The sequence below is a fragment of the Aulostomus chinensis genome, chromosome 2 (genome assembly GCF_037954235.1).
Source record: "Aulostomus chinensis isolate RoL2024-O1b breed Wild chromosome 2, RoL_Achi_v1.0, whole genome shotgun sequence".
In the NCBI taxonomy this organism is placed as follows: Eukaryota; Metazoa; Chordata; class Actinopteri; order Syngnathiformes; family Aulostomidae; genus Aulostomus; species Aulostomus chinensis.
Window position 1 is genome coordinate 20907421 of NC_141321.1, and position 14107 is coordinate 20921527.

Below are 14107 nucleotides of genomic sequence, written 5' to 3' on the forward strand. Positions count from 1 at the left end.
TATTACCTCTCCTGTCTTGAATCTGCACATTTTCATTCCAGACATAGCAGAGACAAGTTAAATATAGCACATTCACAACATTTTCACACAGCGGTCAGGCCAGCCCTCTCTCTTAACGTTTGTGTTCACAGAGAATGTCTTCATTTGTCAAAAAGTAATGTTTCTAATAAGTAGCTGCCAGTAAAAGTATCACTAGTAACTGGCCAAATCAAAAAAATTCAGATTTTAGTTTTTGAGTGATGAAAAATAAAGGCAGTCCAACATGGAACAAAGTAAAATCAAGTATCAGCTCCAACATCTCCTCTGATCCACAACCTTCTACAAAAACTCATAAGTTGTTCTCCCACTCCTTTCTGCTCTCTAAACCTCTGCTCTGGAGTAGGGAGTTCTTCTCAGTGAAAACATGTTAACACATTAATGTTTAGATGATTCTTTAAAGGTGGAGTCGGCGATCCTAATCAGATAATGTCATGTTCATGTTCACTAACTGCTTCTGCCGGCTTCATCTCCTCCGCAGGGAGGATCACATCATCAACATCGTAGCAATGAAACGTAAATAGCATCAGAGATACCACCCTGCCGACTCGCAATAAAAATATTTCGCTCACTACGACAGAGCTCATGTTTTTTCTCTGGGAATTACACATATTTTCCATTACTACCAAAATAAACACTCGTCAAAATTTAAGAAAGGAGGTAAGTTTGTTTGTCAGCTGTCAATAAAAGGCTCAGATTTCCCTGTTACCTTTCACTCAGTATTTGTCCTGACATTTTTGCTGCTTAAACTTAAATCTGCCCGTCACCGTTGCTACGAGATGAAGTCAGCATCGCCGCACCTAAGGAGCAGTAAAAGATGTTAACGAGTGTGATCTGGACGATTAATCAAGTAATAATTAGCTGTTTCCCTCCTGAGGAGAAATACCTGCAGAATCAGGCTGCAAAAGCTGTTCCCCACCATCTCCCACGCTACACCAGAGTGTGTAAAGTGGTTTTCATTTTGTTCTTGTAAAGAATCAAATCACTCTGGAGGATATTAAAAGTCCCAGCTCCTCCTCCACTTAGTAACTTACAGTTAATGACTTTCCACTGGATTGTTTTGGTTCTTTGCTACTTCTTTCCGTGCCGAGCTTGTGTTTTTAGAGGGCCATAATTTCACAGTGTACCCACAATAGTATAAGTTTGATCAAAAATATTCTGACCTTCCACAGTTTTTTTTTTCAATTGTTTTATGTAAAGGTAAAAACAAATAAATCAGTTGAGCTTTCTCAATATGCACACTATATGAAATACCTTTTTAAATTGTAATTTTTGTCATATATTCCCTCATAAAAAATAGAAAGTTTTATTATTTTTACCAATGTGTTGATTGAAAAAAACTAAACACTGCCACACAGAGCTAAAAATGTCTCTCGATGTTTAACACTGGAAGTGCGGTAGGGCTAATGTGCTTTCATGAACTACAGCTACACTGTCTCTTACAATCCATGGCCAAAATAGTCACAAAGTTGCCGTGTACCAGTAAGTCCTGTCAGAAAATTAAACGCCATTGTGTCTGTGACCGTCGCAGCTTGTTGAAATGGTGAATTTGGCCCAATTTCACAGCTGTCTCCTGGAACAGCGCCCGATTGACTGTTGCATCCAACTTAGATTTTGCTGTGACTTGATTACAATAAACGGATTAAAGTCAAACCCAGTTTCCAAACTCTATCCAGAAAAGCATTTTAAAAGATGTTTGCTGCGATTTAATGCAATAAACTGACCAGAAATCACGCCAAATTAATGACAGCATGATGCCGATTCATAAAAAGTATGACCTCATGTTTTGTCAGATTTTTCCACAGGATGGCAAGCAAGCAACTTCTAAAATTCATATTTTCTCATCGGAGTTTGGATTTGGTCAAGTTTGACATGGCCTACCCCTCAAGTGTGAACTTGCCATGAGTTTTGTTGTATTTTGCTACATATGTTGTGTCAGCCGGAATGCAAATGTGAACTTAATCATATATACAGAAAAACTTTGACAGTTGTATCTAAGCTACTGAGAATTGTGAGTAAAATCAAATTCTATGAGCCAGTAGATCTTGAGCTGGATGAGGTTGGTGACTGCTGTGGAAGTACTCAGACTTTTTTTTGTGTTTGGCAGTATTGTTTATGCTCCTTCCTCTCTCCACACTTCCTCCCTTTTTAGTGAGGAAGTGTGGAGTTAAGTTGTGTGTTGACTAATGTCCTGGATGCTCTCCGTAGCTCTGACTTGTTCTCCATCCAGGAGAAACAGACTCACTCTTCGTAGCACATTGTGACCCTCGTCCACAGTAGCCAGACAACACTGACTCATAGCGCATGATGAATGACCTCAGCTCTCGGGAGACTCACTCAGCTTTAAAAAAAAAAAAAAAAAATACAGGCAGAAACCAGATTGTTAGGAGGTGGAGGAAAAAAAAGTTGGGTCAAAGGATCTTTAACACTTGGACAAATAACACAAAGCACTTCTGGGAATCTGACTTTGCACTATTTTAACCCGGCTCATCACACTGCTGGGATCAGAAAATGTGCTCACACTGAGTTTTTGTTGGAGTGATAATAACCATTTTCCCCTCTGCTTTTATTTTGTCTGATTACCTCAACAGTGTGATAAAACCCAGCAGTGTGCTTTAAAGCCACAACCCATTCAAATCATGTAGCAGTGCGACCTTGATGTCAGACTCTCGATTAGTCCACGCCACCTCATCTGTGCGAACTAACAATTGTACATTGTGTGTGTTTTTGTTTCAGGGGAGCCGGGGGCACTACCGGTACCACTGGCAGAGCCACAATGTCAAACACAGCGGAGTGGATGACATGGTGCTGCTCAGCAAGATCAACGAGGACGCCATCGTGGATAACCTGAAGAAGAGATACATGGATGACTACATCTTTGTATCCTCCTCGCACTTTGGCGAGAAATTGTTGAGTGCTGTCTCATCCCAGCTTACCCATCATTGCAGAATGCTCTCTCACAGTGTTAAAGCAGCAGTGAGTAATAGGCAGTGAGGTCAACGCCTTCCTCGGCTAAGCTGAAGGGGCAAAGGGCCTCTCTGTACCCCTGGCCGATCTCATTCTCTCAAGGAAGTCAGATTTACTCTAGTTTCATCTCACTATGGTGCAGAATGTGAAGGCGATGGTGGTTGGGGAGCAACAGATTGCATAATGTAGAACTCTGTCTGAATCAGAGTCGCTCGCTATCTTTTTCTGTGCCGGCGTAATTTATGATTGTGGTGGGGGCTGAAACTGGTGCACTGAGAGCTTTTATTTTCATTCAGTTCGTTGCACAAATGTGAGGGTTTGGGTTTCAAATGTGCACAGCTGTGGCTACACACACGTACACACATAAGCTGTTCATCATGAGAAAATAGTGGATGGATGGATGAATGAATGAATGAATGAATAACCCCCTTTGAAAAGCAATAGTGTGAACTGTCGGAGCAACAACTGGTGGTGCAGTCGGGGGGAGGGGTGAACTTTAGGAAACGATTGGTCGTTTTAGGTTGGTCAACTCTTAGTCAGGGCTTTGATTTTGGTCAGTTTATAGCAGTAAGCATGAGTTCTGCCTGCCAGTAGTGTTGGTCACTGAAGGCCACCCACCATAGCAGCTTTATTTGCCTTGAGCAGCATTTTGGATTCAGGGCATGAAACCTCACGGTGTTACATGGTTGGCCGATTCTCTGTCATTTGTAAGAACCGGATACTTATTTAGGTTTAGGCCTGATCATTAAATACTCCTCTGCTGCACAATCTCTTCACATCGTGGCGATGTAAGATTCAGTGATTTATTATAACTAGAGCGCATAACTCTGCAGAGCAAGCAGACAACGTGGATGCAGAATATGAGCATAGCATCAACAAATTCCATTCATATGTTTCTTCCCGAGACCCAACAGATAGGTTTAAATTCTAGAACATGATCCATGTCAGGTAGCTTATTCCGTATACCTCTAATTAAATTACATTTCCTCAATGAATTTCAGCAAAATATGCTCAAATTTTAAGATATCAACTATTATATCAAATATAGGTCTCCTGGTTCACAGATCAAGATGTAGATCAAGATTCCACTCAGACTCAGTGAGTTGGATTTAAAATTGTCCATATGTTCGGCTTCCTCCCACAGTCTGTAGACATCCAACAGGGGACGAGGCTGATTGATACTCTAAATTGACCGTAAGTGTGACTGTGAGTGCGAATGGTTGGTGGCCTGATGACGCGTCCAGGATGAACCCTGCTATTTGCCTGAAGGCAGCTGGGATAGGCTCCAGCCCCCCACAACCCTTAACAGGAATAGCGGTAGAAAATGGATGGATGGATGGATAAAAGCTGCATCCTGCTAATGGCTGAGAACAGTCTTTGGGATCCAGAATTACATTTTGATCCAGAATGGCTCCAAACATGCATCACTTGTTCCACCAAATATCATCATATACCTCCCATTTGTTTATGAGACATTAAAGTGTTAAAGTGAGATTATGCAGCATTTTTAGCTTCAGCTAACAGTTAAATTTTGATGTTAAGACATGATGCATCAATGATCATTCGTCCGAGCTCAGTGAAGTTCTCAGCCCAGAAATGAGGTGATGAGAGAAATGAGGAGGAAGATGTTTTTGGAGGATGCCAAGAAAAGACCGTTAGCTCCTGCTAATCACTCGGTGTAATGCTTAAGCATGAATGATGTAGAGTTTTTCAACTCACAGGTTTCTGCTGCATTCTGTCCTAGTTTAGTTGATAAAATCACTTGTTTCTCTGCAGCTTGTCTTGCTGAGATTTTGTTGTTGTTGTTGTTGTTTTTTTTGCAATTTTTTCCAACAGGAGAAGACCCTCTGCACCAGCACCAGCTGTCTGTGTTTGACCACCTTTTACCTCTAGAGGCCACTGCTGCTAAGCAAAACCACTTAATGCTGCTTTTATAATATCGTATATGAAACTATGCTGCTATCAAATCAGTAAAGTTGTATTAAAATATATGATGTCATAATATCAATGTGTTTTTTTCACTCATGTGTTTGTCTTTTATAATCTTTAACGAATGATCTCATCAGACATACATCGGCCCTGTACTCATCTCCGTCAACCCTTTCAAGCAGATGCCGTACTTCGGGGAAAAGGAAATCGAGATGTATCAGGGGGCAGTAAGTAGCATCCCATCTTCTCTTAATGGACACATGATACATGATGACTTATTAAAGTATATTAAGTGGATTCGGATCCCTCCATCTGTTGCTGTAGAAGCTATCTGAAGAACAAAGACTTTGAAATGAGCTGCGATAGATTCAGTGTGGACTTTTCCAGCGAGCTGGCGCAGATGTTGCCTGTCAGAAACTTGACTCAACCATTGAGCAGGCTTGGCAGCACCTTCATAAGGCCGCCTGTTCACGTCTGCCTCCTCTCTTGGCCGTCTCCCCCAGAGCCAGAAGCACACTTTTAAATCCTAACTGACTGACACAGGCCAAATTTAATAGTCGACTTTTGCAGATTATATTGGTATATAAGTACAATGGGTTCAAATTTTCTTTATTTTCCAACTTTGGTGCTCAGGCAGAGGACTTTTTATGATCTTGGATATTCAAGTCTTTATGGACAAAGAAGGATTAGTATATCATTTTAAAGGATGAGGTCGTGTCTACAGAATATCCCTTATTGTCAAACAGAGAGCGAAGCCCGTGACGTGTAAGTCCGTCTCTTGATACATTCTAATGTCTGTATTGTGTTGCAGTATAAATATACTACAGTTGGAGCTCTGAACAAAAATGAATAAAACAAGAGTAAAAAAAAAGACATTTTCTCTGAACCATTTTCGGTTGTGGATTACTGCACATATTCTGAGAGTCACTAAAATGAGGTTGATGATCATTTAAGTGGATCTTTTATTAAACAAGGAGAGTGTGGCTCTTGTTTTTTTTTTGAATAATATTCAGACAATATTAAGGTTCTAGCATTGAATACATAGACAGTTTTCAATAGCACTGTCAGTTTATGCTGGTTTTGGACTTTAAGGGATGTTTTCACACCTGTAGTTTGTTTTCTCTGGTCCACATCAGCTGATGAGGTTGTAAACTTGGAGTCTTTAACCCTTGATTCCTTTTGTTTTCACACGGAGAACTAGATACCACTCATAGGGAACATATCTCCGCCAAGGAGAAAAATACCACTAATAGCTATATCCTGCCAATGGCTTAGAATGGTCTTCAGGATCCAGATCACTTCCAGAAGTTAATCTCTTGTTCCTTGAACTATTACCGATCTTTCCACCAAATTTCATCAAAAGCCTTCCATTCGTTTTCCAAAAGAAGTGACTTAGAGTATCCTGGGTTCACCTCTTTATTTGGAGCCACTCCAAAAACTAATGGTTTCTTCCTCGCCATGTGCCTGAGGCTCCCGTCACGTTTCAAGAAAATCCTGCTAGCACACAAACACCACACCAAATCTTAGCTTAGAGGGGGTAAAAATCCAAGTGAAACAAATGATGAGGGAACACTAACTCTGTTTGTTGTTGAGATACAGGAAGTTCTGTATTCTGGACCGCCGTGTAGTTCACTTTTTTTTCCTTTTGCATATGTATTCTACTTTTTCCTTCCACAAAAACTAATAGAGCTTGTGTGCTCTGCCATACACCAGAATGCAAGCACACCTGGTCACAGGAGCAGCTTAGGCTAAAACTTTGTCTTTCTCTGTATTTTATTCTTCACATTGTTATGTAGTATTACTGTTTTAAGCTTGATACTCCTGTACTTCCTGGTTTATTACTGAAGCCTAGCAGAGGACAGGGGGTGCTGTGGAATTAGCTGTGGCTATTAACCGATATGCATGGCAACTACTTCAATAATGTACAATGTTTTATGCGTTAGTCCCTGTTAAATGAATAAGTAAAATGAAACATACGCTGTTAGTTGGTTCTGACTAGATTCATTTAACATACAAACTGGGCCAGAGTTCATTGAAGACACGATGACCCCTTGACAAGGGTCCTGGTCCGCTTTGGGCCCTGAGCTGAATTAAACGGGCCTGGTGTGAAAGCACCCTGATAATAGCACGTATTTAGAACGTCAGCTCATCCCAGACGAATGTGCACCCACCTGCATGAATCCACACCTTGCTTTTGTCAACGTGTCTCCTGATATTTTATCATAGTGATCTGACTCGTTCTCCTCCCTCTGACAACCATCAGGCGCAGTATGAGAACCCGCCACACATCTACGCTCTGGCAGATAACATGTACAGAAACATGATGATTGACCGTGAAAACCAGTGCGTCATCATCAGGTAAGACCCGGGAATGAATCTCTTCACGATGTAATGGTATGTGACAAGAGCGAACAAAAAAGATGCCATTTGATTAAACTATGCATTTACAAATTTACCACACTGTTGAAAGCTTCCTCTGCCTTTAGTCAAGTGGCCACAGGTCCAGAATAGGAGAGAGTGAGACAAGAGCTGGAGATGATAATCTGTGGAACGTGATCTGTGAGCTGATAGAACAAAGCTGAGTCTCTGCAGGTCATAATAATGTTTGGGAGGGGAACAGGAGAACAAACCAAACAGGTTCCACCGCATCTTTGGGTACAGCTGATTGACCGAGAGTGACGTGTTTCTTCTCTGGTATTCCATCATATCATTTTCAGCTGCGATTAAGTACAAGTATGTGGAAGCAAAACATGTCTAACAGCTGGATGTGGAGTCGGGATGTGAGCTAGAGACAAAGTCTTCGTTATACTGCCTATTTTTGGGATTTCCTGCTTTCAAGATTAAAAAAACAGGAAGAACACCTGTGTTATCCTCGGCCCAGCATCACTTTCTCTCTCTCTCTCTCTCTCGCTGTCTCTCTCTCTCTCTCTCACTGGATTCCTGGACTTTTTAAATACTCTGCTTTCTGAATGTTTTAGTTGGACACTGACAAGAGTGTTGTGTCATGATTGGGGCTTTATCCTCCGGTCACCTGAGCAGCCTATAGTGCTTACCTCATGAGGAATGACCCCTGCTTCAGCACTTTAGCCTGTTGTTTGGACAGCGAGCAGTTGCTAGTTCAGGTTCCCACATAAAGGCATTGAGGTGGATTTTGTGATCGACTAAATCAGCAAACAAAGGCATGGAAGTGGTTTTATGATGAACCAGGTCTCAGCAAACAAAGGCTGCTGTGAACTGCTGGCCGGGCAATGCGGTCAGCTTTGGCCTGTGTTAGCTCTTTTACTGGTTTACTAAGAAAATGTGGGAGTGAACCGTAAGGGGAATTAAGTATTAAGAGGTAGACAGTTTTCACTGTTCCTGCTGGGAAATTATGGCGCCGCTCTCTACATTTTCATATTTTATGGTTCTGTCAAATCATTTTTTTATGGAAATCAGAATAAGATATTCGAAGATATTAAGGTGCAATGCATTTGGAAATCCCCATCTGATAGACCGAACATCTTCACATCATTAATCCTTGGTTTGGTTGATAGTTTCTCACGATTTTCACTGGTGGTCTCCTGTCATCCTACAGAAAATCAGCGTTATTTGGTGTTTGCCGGATCCATGTTTTTAATTGAACAACCGTAAGCTAATTTTCTGACTCGACTGTGCTTTTCTTGTAACAGAACGATGTGTACTGAAAGATTGCCAAGATCCTTTTTAATGTCTGGTAAAAACAAAACAGGTTTAGTCAGAGGGTGTAACTCACAAGGGACACATGCATGAGGTATTTAACCTTTTCATTTGTGTTTGATTTTAAATTAGGGATCTATATTTGCACGTGAAACAATTGTGTCACTCTCAGTTTAGTTTGCAAATGAAAGATTTCCTTTACATTACTTTGTTTGCGTAACAGTTATTTGCATGATTAGCCCGATATTTTGAAAAAGGTTTTTACCATATTCCTTTAAGCCTAAATTCCCCTCTACCTATTTCATTCTCTTGGCCAATTTCCAACCTTGATATTATTTTTCTGAATTTTTTTTCAATGCATAATGATTATAAAATGACCTGCTCAGCAGTTTGGACGCCGTATTCTAGCAACGCCCAAATGTCTGACTCCCGCAGGATTTACACAGCAGGCGTTCAGAGGCTGAGGCATATCAGTGAACACTCCACTTCAGTGTGCAAGTAATATAATGATAAAGGAGGCGCTGTTACCAAAAGCTGTGTGTACTTTGAGGTACAGTAGTTAGTTCGAATTTATTGTTTGTCTGTTGAATTGCATCATGTTATGCACCGTAAGGTCCTGATCCCTCAGGCAGAGATGAAAACAAATAAGAAACATGAGATTTGACTTGGACTTGGAAGTTAAGGACTCAGGACTTGATGTGAGAACTGATGGGACTTGATGGTGTTAAGTTTATGTTTCCAGGTATAAACTTGTAAACATTTATTTGGTGGATGAAACAAGTTTTTCCTGCTGATTACTTCGCTACATGTTAGGTGCACTGATCCAAATCCCCAGAGGGTAAAACCTGCACGATGGATGATTACACAGAAGTCTCCTGCCTATTCCACAGCTTTATCCATTTTTTTTTTCATAAAATCTGCTTGAACAAATTAACCACAGCAATTCACTCCACACTCTCCTCCCATCAGCCCAAAGTGAACGTTCTCCTCTCTGCGGGGGGAATGGACGGCGTTGATGCTGCGTCACTCTGCCGGCTGATGTCACTGATGATTTGTGAAAGTTAATGCTTTACTCATGTCCTTGTTTGGTTAATAAATCTCAGCGGAAGTTCACAAAGCCTCCAGCATCAGAGCACCACAACAATGAGCTTCCCACCACTTTGCGCTGAAAATAACCTTCAGAGAATAGCTGAAACTCAAACTCAGCATGTTTACCTCCCCCCCCCCACCCACACACACACACACACTACTTCTTGTTACTTGAGTGTGTAGGCCAGACAGAGCTGAGGTGGTGTATGGGGGGGAGGGTTAAAACCATATAGAGAGTGCAGTGTAATAGAGTGGCTCCCATGACTTCCTCTGGCAGCCCCCCTAACAGTCTGCAGCTGTGTTTCTCAACAGAGGCATTACCAACCTGACGCTACTTTAAGGCACAGAAGAAAAACAGACTCCACTGTTAGCCACTGCCAAACCACATATGTCAGAGTAAGTACGACCCTGGCAACGTGAACGGCACCGAGGAAAAATAGACGAGCGTAGGGCGTGGGAAGACAGATGGAGGGAAACGATCTGTAGATTTGACTTAACTGAATTAATGTCCTTATTACGGTAGCACCCATCTGGCCAGATGTGCTGTGACCTGTTGCAGGTTCGATTCTGAATTATTCCTTCAGTGAGAGCAGGAGGTGGAAGCTGGAAGTTCACCTGTTAATTCAACAATTCTAATGAGATTGTTCAAGTTCATCATTTTTTTGTTTGGAATGAGCAGAAAGATGCCCATAACCCTTAGAGTGGGAGACCCAGGGCAGTTTTTAATTGCATCTCAGGTCCTTTCTCACAAACAATCTGTACTTGGAGGAGGTATTTATTTATTTATTTCTTCATAAGTGTACTGACTTTATTACATTTAAGTTTTATCCAGATGTGTCAGGCATCAGTCCCTGTTGATTGTCGTTTTCGTCTTATTATCCTGGTTTGTCCTGAATGTGCCTGTTGTATTTTATTTTCTATCGTAGTCACTTCCTGTTTTAATTTGTAATCACTTCCCTCCTGTGTCATGGTTTGTTTAACTTCCTGCCTTTGTGTGTGTGTGTGTGTGTGTGTGTGTGTGTGTGTGTGTGTGTGTGTGTGTGTGTGTGTGTGTGTGTGTGTGTGTGTGTGTCTGTGTGTGTGTCCCCTTGATCACCTGTATCTTATCAGTTAATCAGCCGGCCCTCGTTCCTATTGTCCAATCAGCTCCTTTCCTGCCTGCATGTACTACCACCTGTTGTTCATTGCCTCATTAGTCATTAGTTATGAGTCCTGGTATCTGAGCCTGTCAGCTTAATCAGTTCATCTGTCAGGTTAGTTAGCAGATCTGTTCCTGGTGCAGGTCTCTTAGCACCTGCTTGTCTGCTGTAGCCTGGTCTGGGGTCCACCTGCCTTCATCAAACATGCTAATAATAAAGTCAAGCCAAGACTCAGTGTAACTTGATTAACAGTCAGATTCCAAAAATGTTTCACGTACAATCCTCACATTTGAGTCGTGTTGACACAGTGCGAGATTTTCCCAGTAGCCTATTATGATAGCCACAGTTTTGCAGTATTACAGAAGTATTATCAGTTGCCTCAAAGGAATGAAAGCAGAGTTGTGTGGCTGATTGACAACATTCCATATTAGAGTTGAAAGGTGAAAGTATTTTTTTGTCTAAAGGAAGTATGTGAAATATCTCCCATTTGCAGGTGAAGTTATCTCTGTTCCATTTTTTTCATTTCATTCAGATTGAGTGTTTTTGATTCACTGACATAACCGCGCCGTCAACATGTCCAACATAAAAGATAATAGAGCGAAATAAATTCTTTTACTGAGGTAACTGGGCCTGATGACATGTAAAATAGTTTGTTTTATTGTCTTACAGGCGTTAGTGTTAAACAGTTTTTTTGATAGTTTTCAAGTGCGGGCACAGCTTGACTCTCACATCTTTAGCACTGATATTCGAGCTCGAGGTGGTAAACAGTTACAAACAGTCGTTAAACTGTTACTTATTCATTTATTCTTTTTTTTAGCACTATATGATAACCATCCATCCATCGTCATCTTCCGCTTATTCCTACACGTTAAGGGTCGCGGGGGGGGCTGGAGCCTATCCCAGCGTCAACGGGCGAGAGGCGGGGTTCACCCTGGACAGGTCGCCAGTCCATCGCAGGGCCAACATAGAGAGACGAACAACCATTCACTCTCACATTCATACCTACGGTCAATTTAGAGTATCAATCAGCCTCGTCCCCAAATTGCATGTCTTTGGATGGTGGGAAGAAGCCGAAGTACCCAGAGAGAACCCACACAGACACGGGGAGAACATGCAAACTCCACACAGAAAGATCCCGTGCTGGAGCCGGGACTCGAACCCGGAACCTTCTTGCTGTGAGGCCACAGTGCTGACCACTGCACCACCATGCAGCTTTATATGATAACCATTATTGTTATTCTTGAGGTATGTCTGGAAGAAGACAGAATCAAAACCCATTAATCAAAAGCAGTTTTGAAGTGTTTTCATGTCAGTGCTCACAACATGTGTTGAATGTCTTATTTTCTTTTGGTTTTTCTTTTTTTTTTCATACAAAACACATGTGAACAATGTCTTAGTGCTCTGTGAGGTGGATCAAGCTGTGAGAATGGGTCTCAATAGACTCTGAGGTTTTGAGGGTTTTTTTTGGGGGGGGGGGTGTCATTCATATCTCATAACTGCTCACTCCAGAGAAAATTGTTAAAATACCTAAAACCATCCAAGTCTGCATGAATCACTTAAGGTGGCGTCTCAGCGTTTACTCACATGTCACATGCTGTTACTCAGCAGATGAACTTCAATAATTCCATGTATGAGGAAAGACGTGTGCCTGAAATTTGTTTTGTTTTTCAGCGGGGAGAGTGGCGCAGGTAAGACTGTGGCAGCTAAATACATCATGAGCTACATCTCCAGAGTGTCTGGAGGGGGACCCAGAGTCCAGGTGAGAGGAGTTCCTTTGTCTCCCGATGGTTTGTAAGAGATCTGGTTAAAAAAGGTTAAAATAATACATCATAATGCAGAATAATTCACAAATTATACATCATATATCATGTCATGTCTGACTTGTTGGAATCAAACAGCCTGTGGCTGGTTCAGACCTGCTCTCAGACCTCCTTGGGAGCTCCTCATCCTCACACCCTATGATGAGCGCCCTCTTTGACCATCTGGCACCCCAAACCAGCAGATGTACCACTCTAAGCCTGATAAAGATCTAAATTTTAATGAGGAAATGCCTGCGCCATGATGGCAGCAGGATTATTTTATATGTAATCTGAACAGGGCATCTTCCTCCCAGGAAACATCAGAAATCATTCTCTGTTTCAGATTTGAATCAGTGGTAGGGTTTAAACTCTGACTCCCGTGAGAGACCCAACTCTCCCACGCTAGTAAGTGTTCAGAGTAGCAAGTTGGATATTAATGTGATGTGTTTAAAATAATAAAATAAACTCCTCACACTTTGACACCTTGCATCCTCAAGAGCTATTTCCTGTTCACATGGTTCCTTCCAGGTCTTCACACCCTGTGTGATATGAGCAGTACAGCGCTGGCAGTCTTGTGTAATGTTTTATGTGTGTGTGTGTGTGTGTGTGTGTGTGTGTGTGTGTGTGTGTGTGTGTGTGTGTGTGTGTGTGTGTGTGTGTGTCTTTGTGTTCACATGTTTACAATTTTTCATTTGATAACAACGGTCTGACAGTATTCATTTGAATATTACAATGCTCAACTAAATAGATTGCTTGATAAAATGAATAACCACAATATGAAGATTCACATTTTTTTAAAGCAACATGCTCATTTTGGGGCAAATACCGTAATACATTACTTGCTGTCCTCTCCAGAACCAGACAAGAAGACAGGTATCCCTCTCCCCTCTGTGCATACAGTAGTGGGTTGAGATCCACAGAGACCAGCTGACTGCTAGTTAGCTTAGCGCAGTGAATGGTAATGGGTAGAAAATGTTAGCATACCTCCATCAAAAGCAATCAAATAGAATCTTGGTTCATCCAGAAGTAGTTATTTTCTCTTTAAAAGTCCGTCATGATCAGGAGTAGCACTTGCTCCTCTCAGACTTTTTTTAGGTGATGCGACGAATAGCTGTGCCCAGTCTAGAAAGTAGTTCCGACTGTCTGATCCTAAAACTCCAATTTCTTGTAGTTTTCAATGGTTATTTCATAAAGAATATAATGCACAACCATAGTTACATTCACGTAAGCTAAAAACATTTTGGAGAACAGTGTATTTGATGGCTTTACACTGAGGTTTGCTAACGCTTCCCATCCACTATCATTCATTGCGCTAAGCTAACTAGTGATCATCTGGTCTGGTTAGGGCAGAATGAACCAGCATGGTTAGCCTATGAGAATTTTCTTTTATTTTTTGATAAAAATAGCTGTGTGAAGAAGTGTGACTGCAGTGTTTATTTTTTCCTCTCATACAGGACTAAGTTTAGGAGCTCA

The 14107-nt window shown here is 41.5% G+C and overlaps 1 protein-coding gene across 2 annotated transcripts in view; it reads left to right on the top strand.

The window, feature by feature from the left end:
• Positions 1–14107, top strand: part of myo1ea (myosin IEa) — a 50034-nt gene that overhangs the window by 12252 nt on the left and 23675 nt on the right. For both annotated transcript variants that reach the window (XM_086183782.1, XM_086183781.1), the window contains exons 2-5: positions 2773–2916; positions 5070–5159; positions 7196–7290; positions 12507–12594. In XM_086183782.1, the coding sequence (XP_086039908.1) occupies positions 2773–2916; positions 5070–5159; positions 7196–7290; positions 12507–12594 (417 nt within the window). The remainder of the gene's footprint in view (positions 1–2772; positions 2917–5069; positions 5160–7195; positions 7291–12506; positions 12595–14107) is intronic.